This window comes from Staurois parvus, unplaced genomic scaffold (genome assembly GCF_062004578.1).
Source record: "Staurois parvus isolate SC_StPar_1 unplaced genomic scaffold, SC_StPar_1.0 ptg000644l, whole genome shotgun sequence".
Taxonomy (NCBI): domain Eukaryota; kingdom Metazoa; phylum Chordata; class Amphibia; order Anura; family Ranidae; genus Staurois; species Staurois parvus.
This window is the reverse complement of record NW_028318440.1, coordinates 2,307,997-2,323,290: the sequence shown is the minus strand read 5'-3', so window position 1 is coordinate 2,323,290 and position 15,294 is coordinate 2,307,997. Positions and strand designations below refer to the sequence as shown.

The 15,294-nt window shown below is 39.8% G+C and overlaps 1 protein-coding gene across 1 annotated transcript in view; it reads right to left on the bottom strand.

The window, feature by feature from the left end:
* The window catches only part of DENND4C (DENN domain containing 4C), a 180,365-nt gene that overhangs the window by 70,301 nt on the left and 94,770 nt on the right, over positions 1 to 15,294 (bottom strand). Inside the window, exons 11-16 of the mRNA XM_089693962.1 lie at positions 9,040 to 9,140; positions 6,233 to 6,451; positions 4,693 to 4,838; positions 1,661 to 1,696; positions 1,386 to 1,516; positions 653 to 785 (exon numbers count right to left, since the gene is read on the bottom strand). Coding sequence (XP_089550088.1) covers positions 653 to 785; positions 1,386 to 1,516; positions 1,661 to 1,696; positions 4,693 to 4,838; positions 6,233 to 6,451; positions 9,040 to 9,140 — 766 coding nt within the window. The remainder of the gene's footprint in view (positions 1 to 652; positions 786 to 1,385; positions 1,517 to 1,660; positions 1,697 to 4,692; positions 4,839 to 6,232; positions 6,452 to 9,039; positions 9,141 to 15,294) is intronic.

Sequence of the window (15,294 nt, the reverse complement as noted above, 5' to 3'; positions counted from 1 at the left end):
ACACAGACAGACACATGTACATACAAACACAGGCACATGTAAATACATACACAGACACATGTACGTACATACACACACACATGTACATACACGCAGACACATGTACAGATACACACATGTACATACACACAGACACATGTACAATTGTACATGCATACACAGACACACAAATACACACACATGTACACGTGTCCCCACACACACACCCCATAAAAAGTTGCAGTACTTCGTTGTTCACTCACAGAGCCGGGTACTGCACTCTAGGGGGAAGCAGAGAGCACAGCACACACTCCTTGCTTTGCTTTCACTGCACTCAGCTATTAAGCAGTCTGACGGCTCCCAGTGCCAATGACAGATCCAGCCCGAGCTCCGAGCCTACTCAGGAAGACGGCCCTGGGGAACACACTCGCCCCCACCATAATTTCCTCTCACCATAGGCAAGCGAAAATTTCAAGCCCTGAGCCGTATCATACTTTTTTGAAAATGTATTGATAACATTTACATTATAACTGACATAATTTGATGTAATATGTGAAAAATACACATTCTTTCTGATAACCTCATAAAATAAAATTGCACAGATACAAGTGCATGTTATATTGTACAGCTGGCAGAAATGTAATATCAGTTCATTAATTCAATAATATCGAACCTGTTTGGTCCTCTTAGCAATAAACGTAGGACTGCTTGCAGCTCGCTTGTCTTTTGAGTTTCCATTAAATGTAAGGTACTGCTCACGAGTCCGGTCAAAGAGAGCATAATCAAGCCGTGGAAAACATTTGTACCTAAAAGGTATAGCACAAAAAATACTTTAAATAAAAGAAGAACTCATCAATTCACTGATAACAATTTTTTAAGGAATACTTATAAAATATAAATGACATAGAGAATGACACAGAAAACAAAGTTTTGAGGGAAAAATGATGGCAGTTCTACACGATTATTCAAATACAAAGGATAAATAGGACTATTATTGTTAAACTGTATTATAATATATATAGTATATTATAGGCTAACAAAGTAGTTATAGTTAACAAAATTGATGATGGAATGTGGAAACCAGCCAGACCCTTCATCTTCCATGTAGTAACAAAATACGGTGGTCATCTTATCTATTGACCTTATTTAGCTGGGTTAAGCAGCAGCTTGGAACAATCAATCGGAAATAGGGTTTCATAAGTAATGTTTAAACCAAATTGACTGCTATGAAATAACATGCTAAATGGGCTGCTATGGGGGTTACATTGAGCTTATCAACATGGCTCTTTTTATTTAATAACCCTGGAAAGCTGGGATAAGAGGTACAATCCGTCAAAGAGCACAATAGACACACAACTTGTTTTTGGAAAACATGATATTTTTTTCAATACTATGTGGTTTATTACCTATATTTTGGAGCGGGATCAGGCCCATCCTCTGGAAGAGGCTCAGGTGGCATTATAAAAACTGTGTGCTCACTCTTCTGAGACTCGTCAAGCTCTATCAGACGGGTATCCTCAGGGGATTCCTGTTCTACCTGCCATATAAATGAATACACCGATTATCAGTGACCGAAAAAAACAAAAAATAAGTGAATAAAAACACACACAAGCAGGAGAGACACTGAAGCTGAACAATGGAGAATGGGGATGTTTATCCTAGTGTTTGAAGTATTCCATACCTTGTCTCCTTTTTCATTGCTCTTGTCTGGAAACAACTATGTAAATTAAAAGAAAGGTTAATGTACACAAACAACATATACACAGAAATCTATTTGAGACTAGCTGATATTGCTGGTCTTTGCATACATGTTCTGTTATTCTAGTCTGTGCACTGTTTAATTGAAGTTATACAACATTTGTATAAAATTCTCTGGCTTTAAAGATCACTTTTCAAAACAATTTAGTCATTGAAATACCTTTGATATAGCCAAAAAGTTCTCATTTCAGAGAACAGCTTGGTCTGTTAGAGGAAGATGAAAAATAACAGACGTACTGGCTAGACCCCCAGGTGAAAAAAAATGAGAAAATGTTAAAATACTAATGCAGCCACCACATTTTAAGTGGGAAAAAACCCTAACTACAGCTATTCTTAAAAATGTTCCCTCCCCCTTCTCCTACCTATCCTACTTAACCTGAATAAAAAAAGGATCTGTATACTTACCCATTTATAATTTGCTTCAGTCATGTGATCCTGCAGCTCCTGCTCATAGAGTGCTCAACAACTGGGAATTTCAAGGAGCCAGGATGTCGCCCATAGACTCATGGCCCTACTGTTGTTGGTAACACAGGGGACCCAGAGCCGAGGGATCATGTGACTGGACCAGAGCAGATTAAAAATAGTCAACTATACAGATCTATACAGATATTTTTATACAGGTTAAGCAGAATAAGTAGGAGCAAACATTTTTAAAGAATGGATGTAGTAGGCTTTTCTTGCACTTTAACCCCTTAGTGACCAAGGGTAAAAAAAAAAAAAATCAAAAAGCTTAAACACAAATTTGCAATTTTGACATGTATGAGTACTATCTGTGATACTTTTTTTTATTTGCACTAACATACAATTTTGAGGACAAGTTTTCGGTGTATGTCCCCTTCTTCAAGGTCCAAGCAGTACTATTACAATGTTTTAGCAGAATGTTAGAAGTTGGAGATGAGAGGAAAAAAAAGGCAGAAAGAAACACAAGCCTAGGGTTAAACTAGAGACCCTTTACTAGAGATAAGATACAGCAAAGCAAAAGCAAAGACTGGGGGGGGGGGACACTAGCGGACTCCTTCCATAAGAAAGGTTACAAGGATAAAACTATCAACAACAGCAAAAACACAGCCTTGAGAACCTGAAGGGAAAATCTACTTCAGTACAAAGAGAAAAAAAACAAACAACCGTGTACCTCTAGTAACCACATACAACCCAGCACTAGAAGGGATAAGAAAAATAATCAAAGATTTACAACCCATCATAACAGAGGATGGAACTCTGAAAGAAATATTCCAGCAACCCCCAATACTGGCCTTCAGACAACCCCCCAACCTCAGAAATAAACTAATCAGTAGGAGACTTCCTGCTGATTATGAGGTCACAAATAATGGAAGCAAACCCTGCAGTAAAGAACGATGCAAACTGTGCAACCAAATCAATCCATCAAAAAGTGTCACACACTCAAAAGGGATCTTCAATATCTCCGGATCATACAGCTGCACCTCCAGTAATGTTGTGTACCTTATCCAGTGCAGAAAATGTGACAAAGGATCTTATGCTGGTGAAACAGGACAGAAGTTACAAACAAGGATGAATTTGCACAGACATACCATCAAGGAACATAAAATAGATGACTTTTGCACACCTGTGGGACACCATTACGCTCAACCAGACCACACTTTGGGAGACCTCAATGTTTTAGTTCTGAAAGGAAATTTCAAATCCATTCAGGAAAGAAAAACTTTTGAACTAAGAATGATAATTCTATTTGACACAAGAGATAAGGGCTTTAATTTGGACATGGGATTCCTCAATCATTATCCGATATTTTTATGACTCTGTGATTGTTGTTCTTTCCCCCCCAGTCTTTGCTTTTGCTTTGCTGTATCTTATCTCTAATAAAGGGTCTCTAGTTTAACCCTAGGCTTGTGTTTCTTTCTGCCTTTTTTTTTTCTCTCATCTCCAACTTCTAACATTCTGCTAAAACTTTGTAACAGTACTGCTTGAACCTTGAAGAAGGGGACATACCCCGAAAGCTTGTCCTCAAAATTGTATGTTAGTGCAAATAAAAAAAGTATCATGGACAGTACTCAATTGTTTCTGTCGCAAGTGCACTAATACGGCTACAATCACCTCAAGCTGACATGTATGAGTAAAGCTGTACACATCATCACAACTATTTTGTGCATCCAGGTGGATTATACCTTGTTTTTTTTCCAGGACAAACTAGGCTTTCTTTTGGTGGCAAAAGTTATCAGATATCTCCTGATTTTTGTTTTTATTACCAAGAGAAAACTAGCCCATAATAGTAAAAGAAAAACATTTTTAATTTAGCTGTATATTTCTTGCTACTACCATAACCTACCACCAAAGAACAACCCAAATTCTCCTGCTCCTGATGATCACAGCGATACCACATGTGTATGTTATTTGCGGTTTGTACCCGTAGTAAGGTCCAGAAACACAGTGAGCACTGTTTTTTTTATCCTACCTAAAAACACCTGACACTACTTTTAAAAAAGCTTTTTTTTTTTTTTTTTAAAAAAAAAAAAAAGCATCCCAAAATTTTTTGATCATGACCGGTGATCCTGACCTTGACTTGACCTTAATACTAACCCTGGCACTGACTAAGCGCTAAGATCTACATAGGTATTTTTTTTTCCCTTTATTTATCTTACACATTTTTGTTTACATTCTCCCTGCATGAAGGAAAGAAACATTGTTTGCTGCACATAGCCGATCAAAGGCTATCACAGTAATCAGGAGTCCCGATCATAAGTACGGGTCACGGGCATCCCAGTGACAGCCCAGTATCTGTGCTGGGAGCGCAATGCAAGTATGTACTTATACAGCCCCATGGAAAAAAGCCTTGTTCTGTAGGGCCACATATATGCATTCTGTCGGTGTCAAGGGTTAAGGATTTGTAAGCTGCAACATATCACATTTTTGCTTTTGGGTTTAGATACACTTTAAAATAAAAACAAAACAAAAAGCAAAACACTTTTTTCTCTGTACCTTATCAATGCAGTCATCAAAGAATGCCAGACTGGTGTCCTTGTCGCTGACAAAACTGCACTCTTCGATAAAGCGAATGAAGATCTGGGTTTTTGTTAGCTGTGTGTAGAACTTCACGTGAGCCCGATCCCTACTTTTCAAAAACCCTGTAATAGCAAAGATAACTTGCATTAATTTGCCCTCTTTGAAACTTAGTAAGCGGACATGACTCTGTATTACTAGCAATGCATGCAGTGAATGACGAAAGTGAGGCTTCCCACCTATTAGCTAGGTGTCTCATCACATAGGGCAGGGGTAGGCAACCTGCGGCTCTCCAGCTGTTGCAGGACTACAAGTTCCATCATGCCTCTGCAAGTCATAGCTGTAACTGTCAGTTTTGTAATGTTGCAATGGCTCATGGGAAATGTAGTTCCACAACAGCTAGAGAGCCACAGGTTGCCTACCCGACATAGGGGAAGGAGAAAGAATGTTGTATCACTTCCGCTTTCAAAGTGAAACATGTTGGCACTTTTACACCTGCAAATCATGTAGTGTTTCCATTTTTTTGTCCAACACCTGTATATGTATGTATTCATATATGCGTGCGTGTCTACGTATGTAAGTTACGTCTGAGCTTGGCCCCTAATCCACTACGTTCAAAACTGCGTTTTTTTTCAGGACTCGTTCACAATAGTGGCAAGGACTGCCTGTGACTCAACCAAATGGTTTTAACCTCCTCAAACTCATGCATGAATGAGCCGTTGGTTCGCATCGGTACAGCTGTATGTGTTGTGTGTAGGGCAGCTCTTTCATTTCAATGGGCTTCTTTACTCACAGAAACATATAGGAACAGAGGTACCTGACCCTTTTTTTATAAAAGCGTACCTCAGCAATTTGGCACATGCTCAAACGTTTCACGTTTGCCAATACATGGGGGCACTATTAAGAATTATTGGCACCCCTGCTCATCTGCTAAAGAGAAGTGGGGCTGCCTGCATATTAGGAACACGTGCAATATTGCACACACACAGTATTGTAAACCTAGCCTTCGACTGGGGTGCATTGAGACTGAAAATTCTTTTCAAGGGCACCATGACTGAAAATAGGTTGAAAAACACTGTTCTATAAGAACTTGGGGACTGAGCAGGTCAGCGAGTGGTTCTTACTAAACAATGATCCTCCATGTCCACACCAGGGACATGTGGGATTTCCCATATTTTACAAGACAGACAAGCTTTTCAGGTCTTTCATTAATATCTATTAAAAAAAAAAAATCCCTGTACAGAGCAATTGAGTAACAGCATGCAGATAGCTCAGGGCTATTGCAGTTAAGTGCTTTATATTATGAAGTACACAGTATACCTTCATCATTTCTCAAAACAAAAAAGGAAAACCCTACTTTACATACAGCCAGACATTAAAATTGTATTATACATTATGTGTGAGATACATAAAATATAATCAAAAACAGAAAGATATCCAATGTACTAAAATAGTAAACAAAGCTTCAATGGTAAACAATGATAGAAAATGTTGTCAAAGATCTAAATGAAAAATGTACCTTGGTGGTCAAAAAGGGAGTCTGCTGCGGTGGCCTTCTTAGAAGGTGCTTCAGTTATGGGCTTTAGGTAAGACCTGTAGCCCTTTAGTATGGATGCCATAAAGCGCAGAAATGCTTCTTGAATTTCCAGCTCCAGCTGTTTCATTTTCTTTTGCCAGGAAAAGTCAGCTTCAATAGGAGTCATCTCCAATGCACTCTGTTCTTGGTTTGGTCTGTAAGCTTAACAGAAGTATGATACACATTATCTGCTATTCAGAAAGCAATATTGCAGCTACCTGAGAAAATTAAGAGGTTTTTTTTTTCCTTAACATCCGTCAGATAAGACAGTATTTCATTGTATTTCCATTATATATTCAGGTTTTGCAAAAAATGTAATCTAATTAAATTAAGACATGCCAATTGCATATGAGGAGTGTGGGTATAAGGGAGCCTGTTGGGCTGTGACTGAGACATGAATTCACTTTCTTATTGATGGCTTATTGGGATGGAGAGGATGCAGACTATATTGTACTTTGGTTGAAATGTCCAAAAAGCTTTTCTCCTAATTTTCTATATTCCCCTTATTAGCCAGACACCCAACACAGCTGAAATAATTGAAGCAGTCTGCCATTATGGTTAGAAGTAAATTAACTTTGAGGGGGGCAAGAAGAGGGGGTTGGTTAAGACAAGAAGAAAGCTCACGTGCAAGGAACAGTTAACCCATGGGCGAAGAAGAGAGTTTAACATATCCTTCCTAGATCAGCCCCCACTTCCTGTCCTTTGTTGCTTGGCTCTACTTTTACTGTGCCTTCTTGCCTCCTTTGTTCTATTCCCGAGTGACCCAGCAGTGATGTATTATTTTATTCTCACTTTAGCATGGCCATATAGGAAGGAGGCAACCAGTAGCCAAGAGAGGGCACAGAGGAGATGCCCAATAAGCAATTGGGGCCTAGGCAGAGAAAGAAACATGCACTTGGAAGCATTGATAAAAGAGAGGACAAAGGCTAAGGGCATAGTGAGAGGTGGTCTGGAGAATGCTCAAAATCAAGCAATGTTTGCAATAACAGCAGCCAAAATTAGATACAGTGGGGCAAAAAAGTATTTAGTCAGCCACCAATTGTGCAAGTTCTCCCACTTAAAAAGATGAGAGAGGCCTGTAATTGGCATCATAGGTAGACCTCAACTATGAGAGACAAAATGAGAAAAAAAAATCCAGACAATCACATTGGCTGATTTAGAAATAATTTATTTTCAAATTATGGTGGAAAATAAGTATTTGGTCACCTACAAACAAGCAAGATTTCTGGCTCTCACAGACCTGTACCTTCTTCTTTAAGAGGCTCCTCTGTCCTGCACTCATTACCTGTATCAATGGCACCTGTTTGAACTTGTTATCAGTATAAAAGACACCTGTCCACAACCTCAAACAGTCACACTCCAAACTCCACTATGGTGAAGACCAAAGAGCTGTCGAAGGACACCAGAAACAAAATTGTAGACCTGTGCCAGGCTGGGAAGACTGAATCTGCAATAGGCAAGCAGCTTGGTGTGAACAAATCAACTGTAGGAGCAATAATTAGAAAATGGAAGACATACAAGGCCACTGATAATCTCCCTCGATCTTGGGCTCCATGCAAGATCTCACCCTGTGGGGTCAAAATGATCACAAGAATGGTGAGCAAAAATCCCAGGACCACACGGGGGAACCTATTGAATGACCTGCAGAGATCTGGGACCAACGTAACAAAGGCTACCATCAGTAACGCACTAAGCCGCCAGGGACTCAGATCCTGCAGTGCCAGACGTGTCCCCCTGCTTAAGCCAGTACATGACCGGGCCCGTCTGAAGTTTGCTAGAGAGCATTTGGATGATCCAGAAGAGGATTGGGAGAATGTCATATGGTCAGATGAAACCAAAATAGAACGGTTTGGTAGAAACACAACTCGTCATGTTTGGAGGAGAGAGAATGCTGAGTTGCATCCAAAGAACACCATACCTACTGTGAAGCATGGGGGTGGCAACATCATGCTTTGGGGCTGTTTCTCCGCAAAGGGACCAGGACGACTGATCCATGTACAGGACAGAATGAATGGGGCCATGTATCGTTAGATTTTGAGTGCAAACCTCCTTCCATCAGCAAGGGCATTGAAGATGAAACGTGGCTGGGTCTTCCAACATGACAATGATCCCAAACATACCACCCGGGCAACGAAGAAGTGGCTTCGTAAGAAGCATTTCAAGGTCCTGGAGTGGCCTAGCCAGTCTCCAGATCTCAACCCCATAGAAAACCTTTGGAGGGAGTTGAAAGTCCGTGTTGCCCAGCGACAGCCCCAAAACATCACTGCTGTAGAGGAGATCTGCATGGAGGAATGGGCCAACATACCAGCAACAGTGTGTGCCAACCTTGTGAAGACTTACAGGAAACGTTTGACCTCTGTCATTGCCAACAAAGGATATATAACAAAGTATTGAGATGATCTTTTGATATTGACCAAATACTTATTTTCCTCCATAATTTGCAAATAAATTCTTTCCAAATCACCCAATGTGAGTGTCTGGATTTTTTTTCTCATTTTGTCTCTCATAGTTGAGGTCTACCTATGATGCCAATTACAGGCCTCTCTCATCTTTTTAAGTGGGAGAACTTGCACAATTGGTGGCTGACTAAATACTTTTTTGCCCCACTGTATATGGGCTTGAGGTGGGCAGTCAAACCCTCTGTGTGTCATTGCATAGAAACTATGCAAGTTTTACAGACAATCAGCTTGCATACATGTTTAGGATCACATTATAAAACAAATTAACAAATAAAAATCTGAGATATTTACCAGGCAACAGCTGAGGATGGATTTTTTTCAACACACTAAGTAGGTTCTTCACTGGTTTCTTTGGAAGCGGTTTCCAAGTCACATTTCTTTTCTCCTCCCCCCTATTATAACAGAATCAAAAAAAGCTGTCACTGTCTGGATATGAGGTACCTAAATATACTATGTTACAATCCTATCTAAAATAGCCCTTACCTGTTCTGAATGTTGTATTAAAAGTTCCACTTAAGAACTTTGATTACATTAAGGAATTTACCATTTCTCATTTTTGAAATGTCAATTAACATAAGTTAAATACCTCATTTATGCTTGTGTGGCTTTAAGTATATTGGAGAGACCCCATAAAATGTCCATAACAGCATCACACAGTACACTTAGCATTGAGATCTAATCAAAAAGAACTCTCAGTGGTGATACTTTTGGAGGCACAATATAACCCTACACAACTGAAATTTTGTGTGATTGATCATGTCCCCAAAACCTCTTGGGGTGGAGACAGGATCTTATTATTAAAGCCCCATTCCAGCAAAACTCTGACAAAACAAAAACGCATTCCTATATGTCCCTAATCCTAACTGTAATTTCTTTGAATGTATCCAACCCTCAATAGCCTAAGAAAATCCAGACATATAGGTGCTTGGGATGTCATAGAAATCTTCTCCATTTCTTTTCTGTTGCATGTAGGCAGGCAAGACCTTATTGTTGCACATCATTTCCCCTTCTTTCTCTTGGACAATAGGAAACTACACATCCCAGCATGCATTGGGAAGTTGGTTTTCTGGTTGATTGGGTCTACAGGCAGTTCAAGTGTAGTAATCCTGTCTAATTCACTGATGCACTGTTAACCCCTGCTACCTCCCTCTTCTGAAGAATGTCATTGTGCTGCATGTTGTCCAGCAGCTCAGGACACTGGCAGGTTTAGTTAGAATATAGGACTCTTCTACTTGCTGTCCACATCTGCCTGTCTCAATCTTCTTGTGTTTAGTCCCCCTATTCTAGTCTCTACTGTGCAGAAAGCAGCAGCTGCAGGATGTCGTTCAGCAGAGAATAGCTGCTCTGCTCTGGACATTCTCTCTCACTGCCTGTGTCCTGCCCGCTGTGCTATTACCCACTGCACAGTGTTCACAGTGCTGAGCTATTCTCCAATCCACAGAAACAACTACTATCTGCAGGGCACTATTCACCAGCTGCTAGTTTCTGCGAAGTGGGTAATAGCACAGTGGGCAGGACTATGCCATGAGGAGGTGGAACATCCAGATCATAGCAGCTATACTTTGTTGGATGATAATCTTCGGCTGCGGTTTCCTGTTCAGTGAAGAATAGCACAAGAAGCTGAACATACAGTTAGGTCCATATACACCCTGTTCCAAATTATTATGCAATTGATATTTTTCTCATTTACCTAAATAATTGATGTAAATAACAGTCAGGATAATTCTCATGTTATCAACTATGAAGAGTACAATTCAAATTTTATTGAACAAACCTCCTAATGATAATAGTATTTTTTTTAAACATAAAAAACTTACAATTCACTGTTCCAAGTTATTACGCACAGTAAGTTTCAAAACACTTTATAGGTTGTAAAGAACTGAAAATTGTCATTTGTTGTATTTGCAGCATATTTACTGAAATCAAAAGCTATTTCAATCAAACTTTTAACAACATTTTAACTTTTTAAACATTTTAACAGGTCACGTTACATTTTAACATAGGACCCCTTATTTGATAGCAGCTTCACAAGTCTTGCATCCATTGAACTTGTGAGTTTTTGGATAGTTTCTGCTTGAATTTGTTTGCAAGATGTCAGAATAGACTCCCAGAGCTGCTGTTTGGATGTAAACTGCCTCCTACCCTCATAGATCTTTTGCTTGAGGATGCTCCAAAGGTTCTCAATAGGATTGAGGTCAGGGGAGGATGGAGGCCACACCAGGACTTTCTCTCCTTTTATCCCCATAGCAGCCATTGATGCAGAGGTATTCTTTGCAGCATGAGATGGTGCATTATCATGCATGAAGATGATTTTATTACGGAAAGCATAGTTCTTCCTTCTGTACCAGGGAAGAAAATGGTCAGTCATAAACTCCACATACTTTGTAGAGGTCATCTTTACACCTTCGGGGACCCTAAAAGGGCCGACCAGCTCTGTTGCCATGATTCCGGCCCAAAACATGACTCCACTACCGCCTTGCTGACGTCGCAGCCTTGTTGGAACAGGGTGGCCGTCTACCAACCATCCACTTCTCCATCCATTTGGACCATTCAGGGTTGCATGACACTCATCAGTGAACAGGATTGTTTGAAAATTAGTCTTCATGTATTTTTCTGCCTAATGCAGCCGTTTCTGCTTGTGAGCATTGGTTATTGGTGGCTGAATAGAAGGTTTATGCACAGTTGCAAGACTCTGGAGGACTCTACACCTTGATGTCCGTGGGACTCCAGAGGCACCAGCAGCTTCAAATATCTGTTTGCTGCTATGTAATGGTATTTTAGCATCTGCTCTCTTGATCTGATGCATGGATCTGGCAGAAATCTTCCTCAATGTGCCTTTATCTGCAAGAAACCGTCTGTGCTCTGAATCAGCCACAAATCTCTTAATAGTGCGATGATCACGCTTAAGTTTTCGTGAAATATCTAATGTTTTCATACTTCGTCCAAGGCATTGAACTATTTCACTCTTTTCGGCAGCAGAGAGATCCTTTTTCTTCCCCATATTGCTTGAAAATGGTGCTCTGCTTAATAATGTGGAACACCCTCCTTTAGTAGTTTTTCCTTAAATTGGGCTCACCTGCCAATCTAATTATCACAGGTGTCCGAGATTGTTTTCAGTGATCAAAAGAGCCCTGGGACACAATGCCATCCATGAGTTAAACTGAAAAACAAAATATTTAATCTTTGTGACACTTAAATAGAACTTGCATAATAATTTGGAACAGGGTGTACAGTTAGGTCCATATATATTTGGACACAGGCACAATTTTAGTTTATTCAGGTATTTACTAAAACATATTCAAGCTATATTTACAGTCAGGTCCATACATATTGGGACATCGACACAATTCTAACATTTTTGGCTCTAAACACCACCACAATGGATTTGAAATGAAACAAACAAGATGTGCTTTAACTGCAGACTGTCAGCTTTAATTTGAGGGTATTTACATCCAAATCAGGTGAACGGTGAGCAGATAATATTGCCCGAAACACTTCAGAATTCATCCTTCTGCTTTTGTCAGCAGTCACATCATCAATAAATACAAAGAGAACCAGTTCCATTGGCAGCCATACATGCCCACGCCATGACACTACCACCACCATGCTTCACTGATGAGGTGGTATGCTTAGGATCATGAGCAGTTCCTTTCCTTCTCCATACTCTTCTCTTCCCATCACTCTGGTACAAGCTGATCTTGGTCTCATAAGATGTTGTTCCAGAACTGTGAAGGCTTTTTTAGATGTCGTTTGGCAAACTCTAATCTGGCCTTCCTGTTTTTGAGGCTCACCAATGGTTTATATCTTGTGGTGAACCCTCTGTATTCACTCTGGTGAAGTCTTCTCTTGATTGTTGACTTTGACACACATAGACCTACCTCTTGGAGAGTGTTCTTGATCTGGCCAACTGTTGTGAAGGGTGTTTTCTTCACCAGGGAAAGAATTCTTCGGTCATCCACCACAGTTGTTTTCCATGGTCTTCTGGTGTTGGTGAGCTCACCGATGCGTTCCTTCTTTTTAAGAATGTTCCAAACAGTTGTTTTGGCCACGCCTAATGTTTTTGCTATCTCTCTGATGGGTTTGTTTTGTTTTTTCAGCCTAATGATGGCTTGCTTCACTGATAGTGACAGCTCTTTGGATCTCATCTTGAGAGTTGACAGCAACAGATTCCAAATGCAAATAGCACACTTGAAATGAACTCTGGACCTTTTATCTGCTCATTGTAATTGGGATAATGAGGGAATAACACACACCTGGGCATGGAACAGCTGAGAAGCCAATTGTCTTATTACTTTTGGTCCCTTAACAAGTGGGAGGCTCATATGTAAACTGTTGTGATTCCTACACCGTTCACCTGATTTGGATGTAAATACCCTCAAATTAAAGCTGACAGTCTGCAGTTAAAGCACATCTTGTTCGTTTCATTTCAAATACATTGTGGTGGTGTATAGAGCCAAAACTTTTAGAATAGTGTCAATGTCCCAACATTTATGGACCTGACTGTATATCTGCTATAGGGCGCCAGGAAAGTGGTTAAAGATATTTACTTTTCTGTATGATACAAGTGCCTTGGGGGTAACAGAATTTTTACATATATGCATAGGGAGAAGAGTTCCCCAAAACAGATAGTTTCATGTGGGATCATGCAGCTTTATCAAATGGCTGTATTAGAAAATAGAAAACAAATGTGCATTGCACAAGTATACACACAGAAGCTGAGCACACCACCACCGCAACTTCACCAAACTAAAAAGACAACATTGTCTCATCACCTTAGCAGCTGCTCATACAACATCCAACATACACACTAGGGGGAGAGGGCAAGAAAGGATAAAGATAAACCATGTATTAAATGTACGGGGTATACTCTTGGCTTGCTGGAATTAAGCCCAGTGAATACCTAAGGGATGGTGAGAAATGGAACACTTGTATATTTACACAGCTATTCATGAATTTGGTCACCTGATAACTGTGTGTTAATGGAGCAGATGGTGGTACATTATATGACCTAAACTGGCCAACTTATGGGACACTCCTATCCGGATTGTGACCGGCAAGCCTCATTTGCAAAATGTAATTGGACTCTTAGGTGTCCTATAATTATTCATTATATATGGCTATAGGACAACTGGTCCCCAACCGGATTCCTATCTCCACTAAATGGGACACTACTGAATGATAATCATCTACCCCTTACATTTAATACATGGTCTGTCTTTAGCCTTTCTCATCCTTCCCACTAGTGTGTCTGTTGGAGGTTGTATGAGCAGCTGCAAAGGTGACGAAACAACGTTCTTTTTAATTCGGTAAAGTTATGGTGCTGGTGTGCTCAGCTTCTGTGTGTATACTAGTGCAATGCACATTCATTTGTATTTTCTAATAAAGCCCTTTGATAAAGCTGCATGGTCCCAAATGAAACTTTTTGGGGCACTCTTCTACCTATGCACATGTTTCCAGTATGAGTTTCGGTGGCCACACCCACCAATTTTCACTTGTGTTTGTTATGGGTGAGTCAGCAAACATATGGTAGCCGATATGAATATTGGATGATTTTGAATGTAATCCCTCATATATCGGCTGTTCAGGTCTTTGGTTAACCCTTTTTTTAGTCTTTTGTATTAGTTTAACAGCATTTTTACCTTACCTTATTTTTATAGATCTGTGAGCTACTTTGGATAAGAAATTACGGTGATCCTTTTATGCACTACCTTGTAGTATACTGCTCTTTGAAGAAGTAGCTTTCTGATTTTTCAAATGTTTTGGTGAGTAGATGATACACTTTCCAATTCCCCTTATATGTATTGTTACAATCATTTGTAAACAGCTTGACAAAAAAAAAAGTGTTTCGGCTGCCTCACAGTTGCTTTTGTTTTCTCACATAATACTATGATGTTGATATCAGAGCATTGTGGGACCATATCATCTCTTCCAGGACTACTTGCTCTTCTTCTGAAGACCGTTCCTAAGGCCTTTTTGCTGTACGATTGTGGTCCCTGTCCTGCTGCAGAATGAATTTGGCATCAGTCAGACACCTCCCTGTTGGTACTGCATGATGGATAAGTATTTGCCTGTACATCTCAGCTTTGGGGAAACCATTAATTTTGACCAAATCCCCAACGTCTTGTGCAGAAATGAAGCCGTAAATCTGCAAAGAACCTTCACTATACTTCACAATTGCCTGCAGACACATATCCTTGTATCGCTCTCCTTCCCACTCATTCCTCTTATACAGCTGATTTTGTTTGATTTAAAGAATGTATTTTAAGCTGCACGTTATGTAATGTATCATTAACAGCTGTTTGGTATAATATATTATTCATACACTGGACTGTATGCATGTAAAATCCATAAATCGTACAAGTGTATATAGAGGAATTGAGGTTTTAGAGGCAAAAGGTGGATTTCACTTTTGTTTCCCGTTTATGCATTTCGTAGGTTAATTTAAAAATAAAAAACTTGCTTAATTATTTTTGAAAGCATTCTAAATTTATAGCATTTTTTCACAAATTCCTTCAATCACATGAGCGTACAGACCTAGACCTCCGA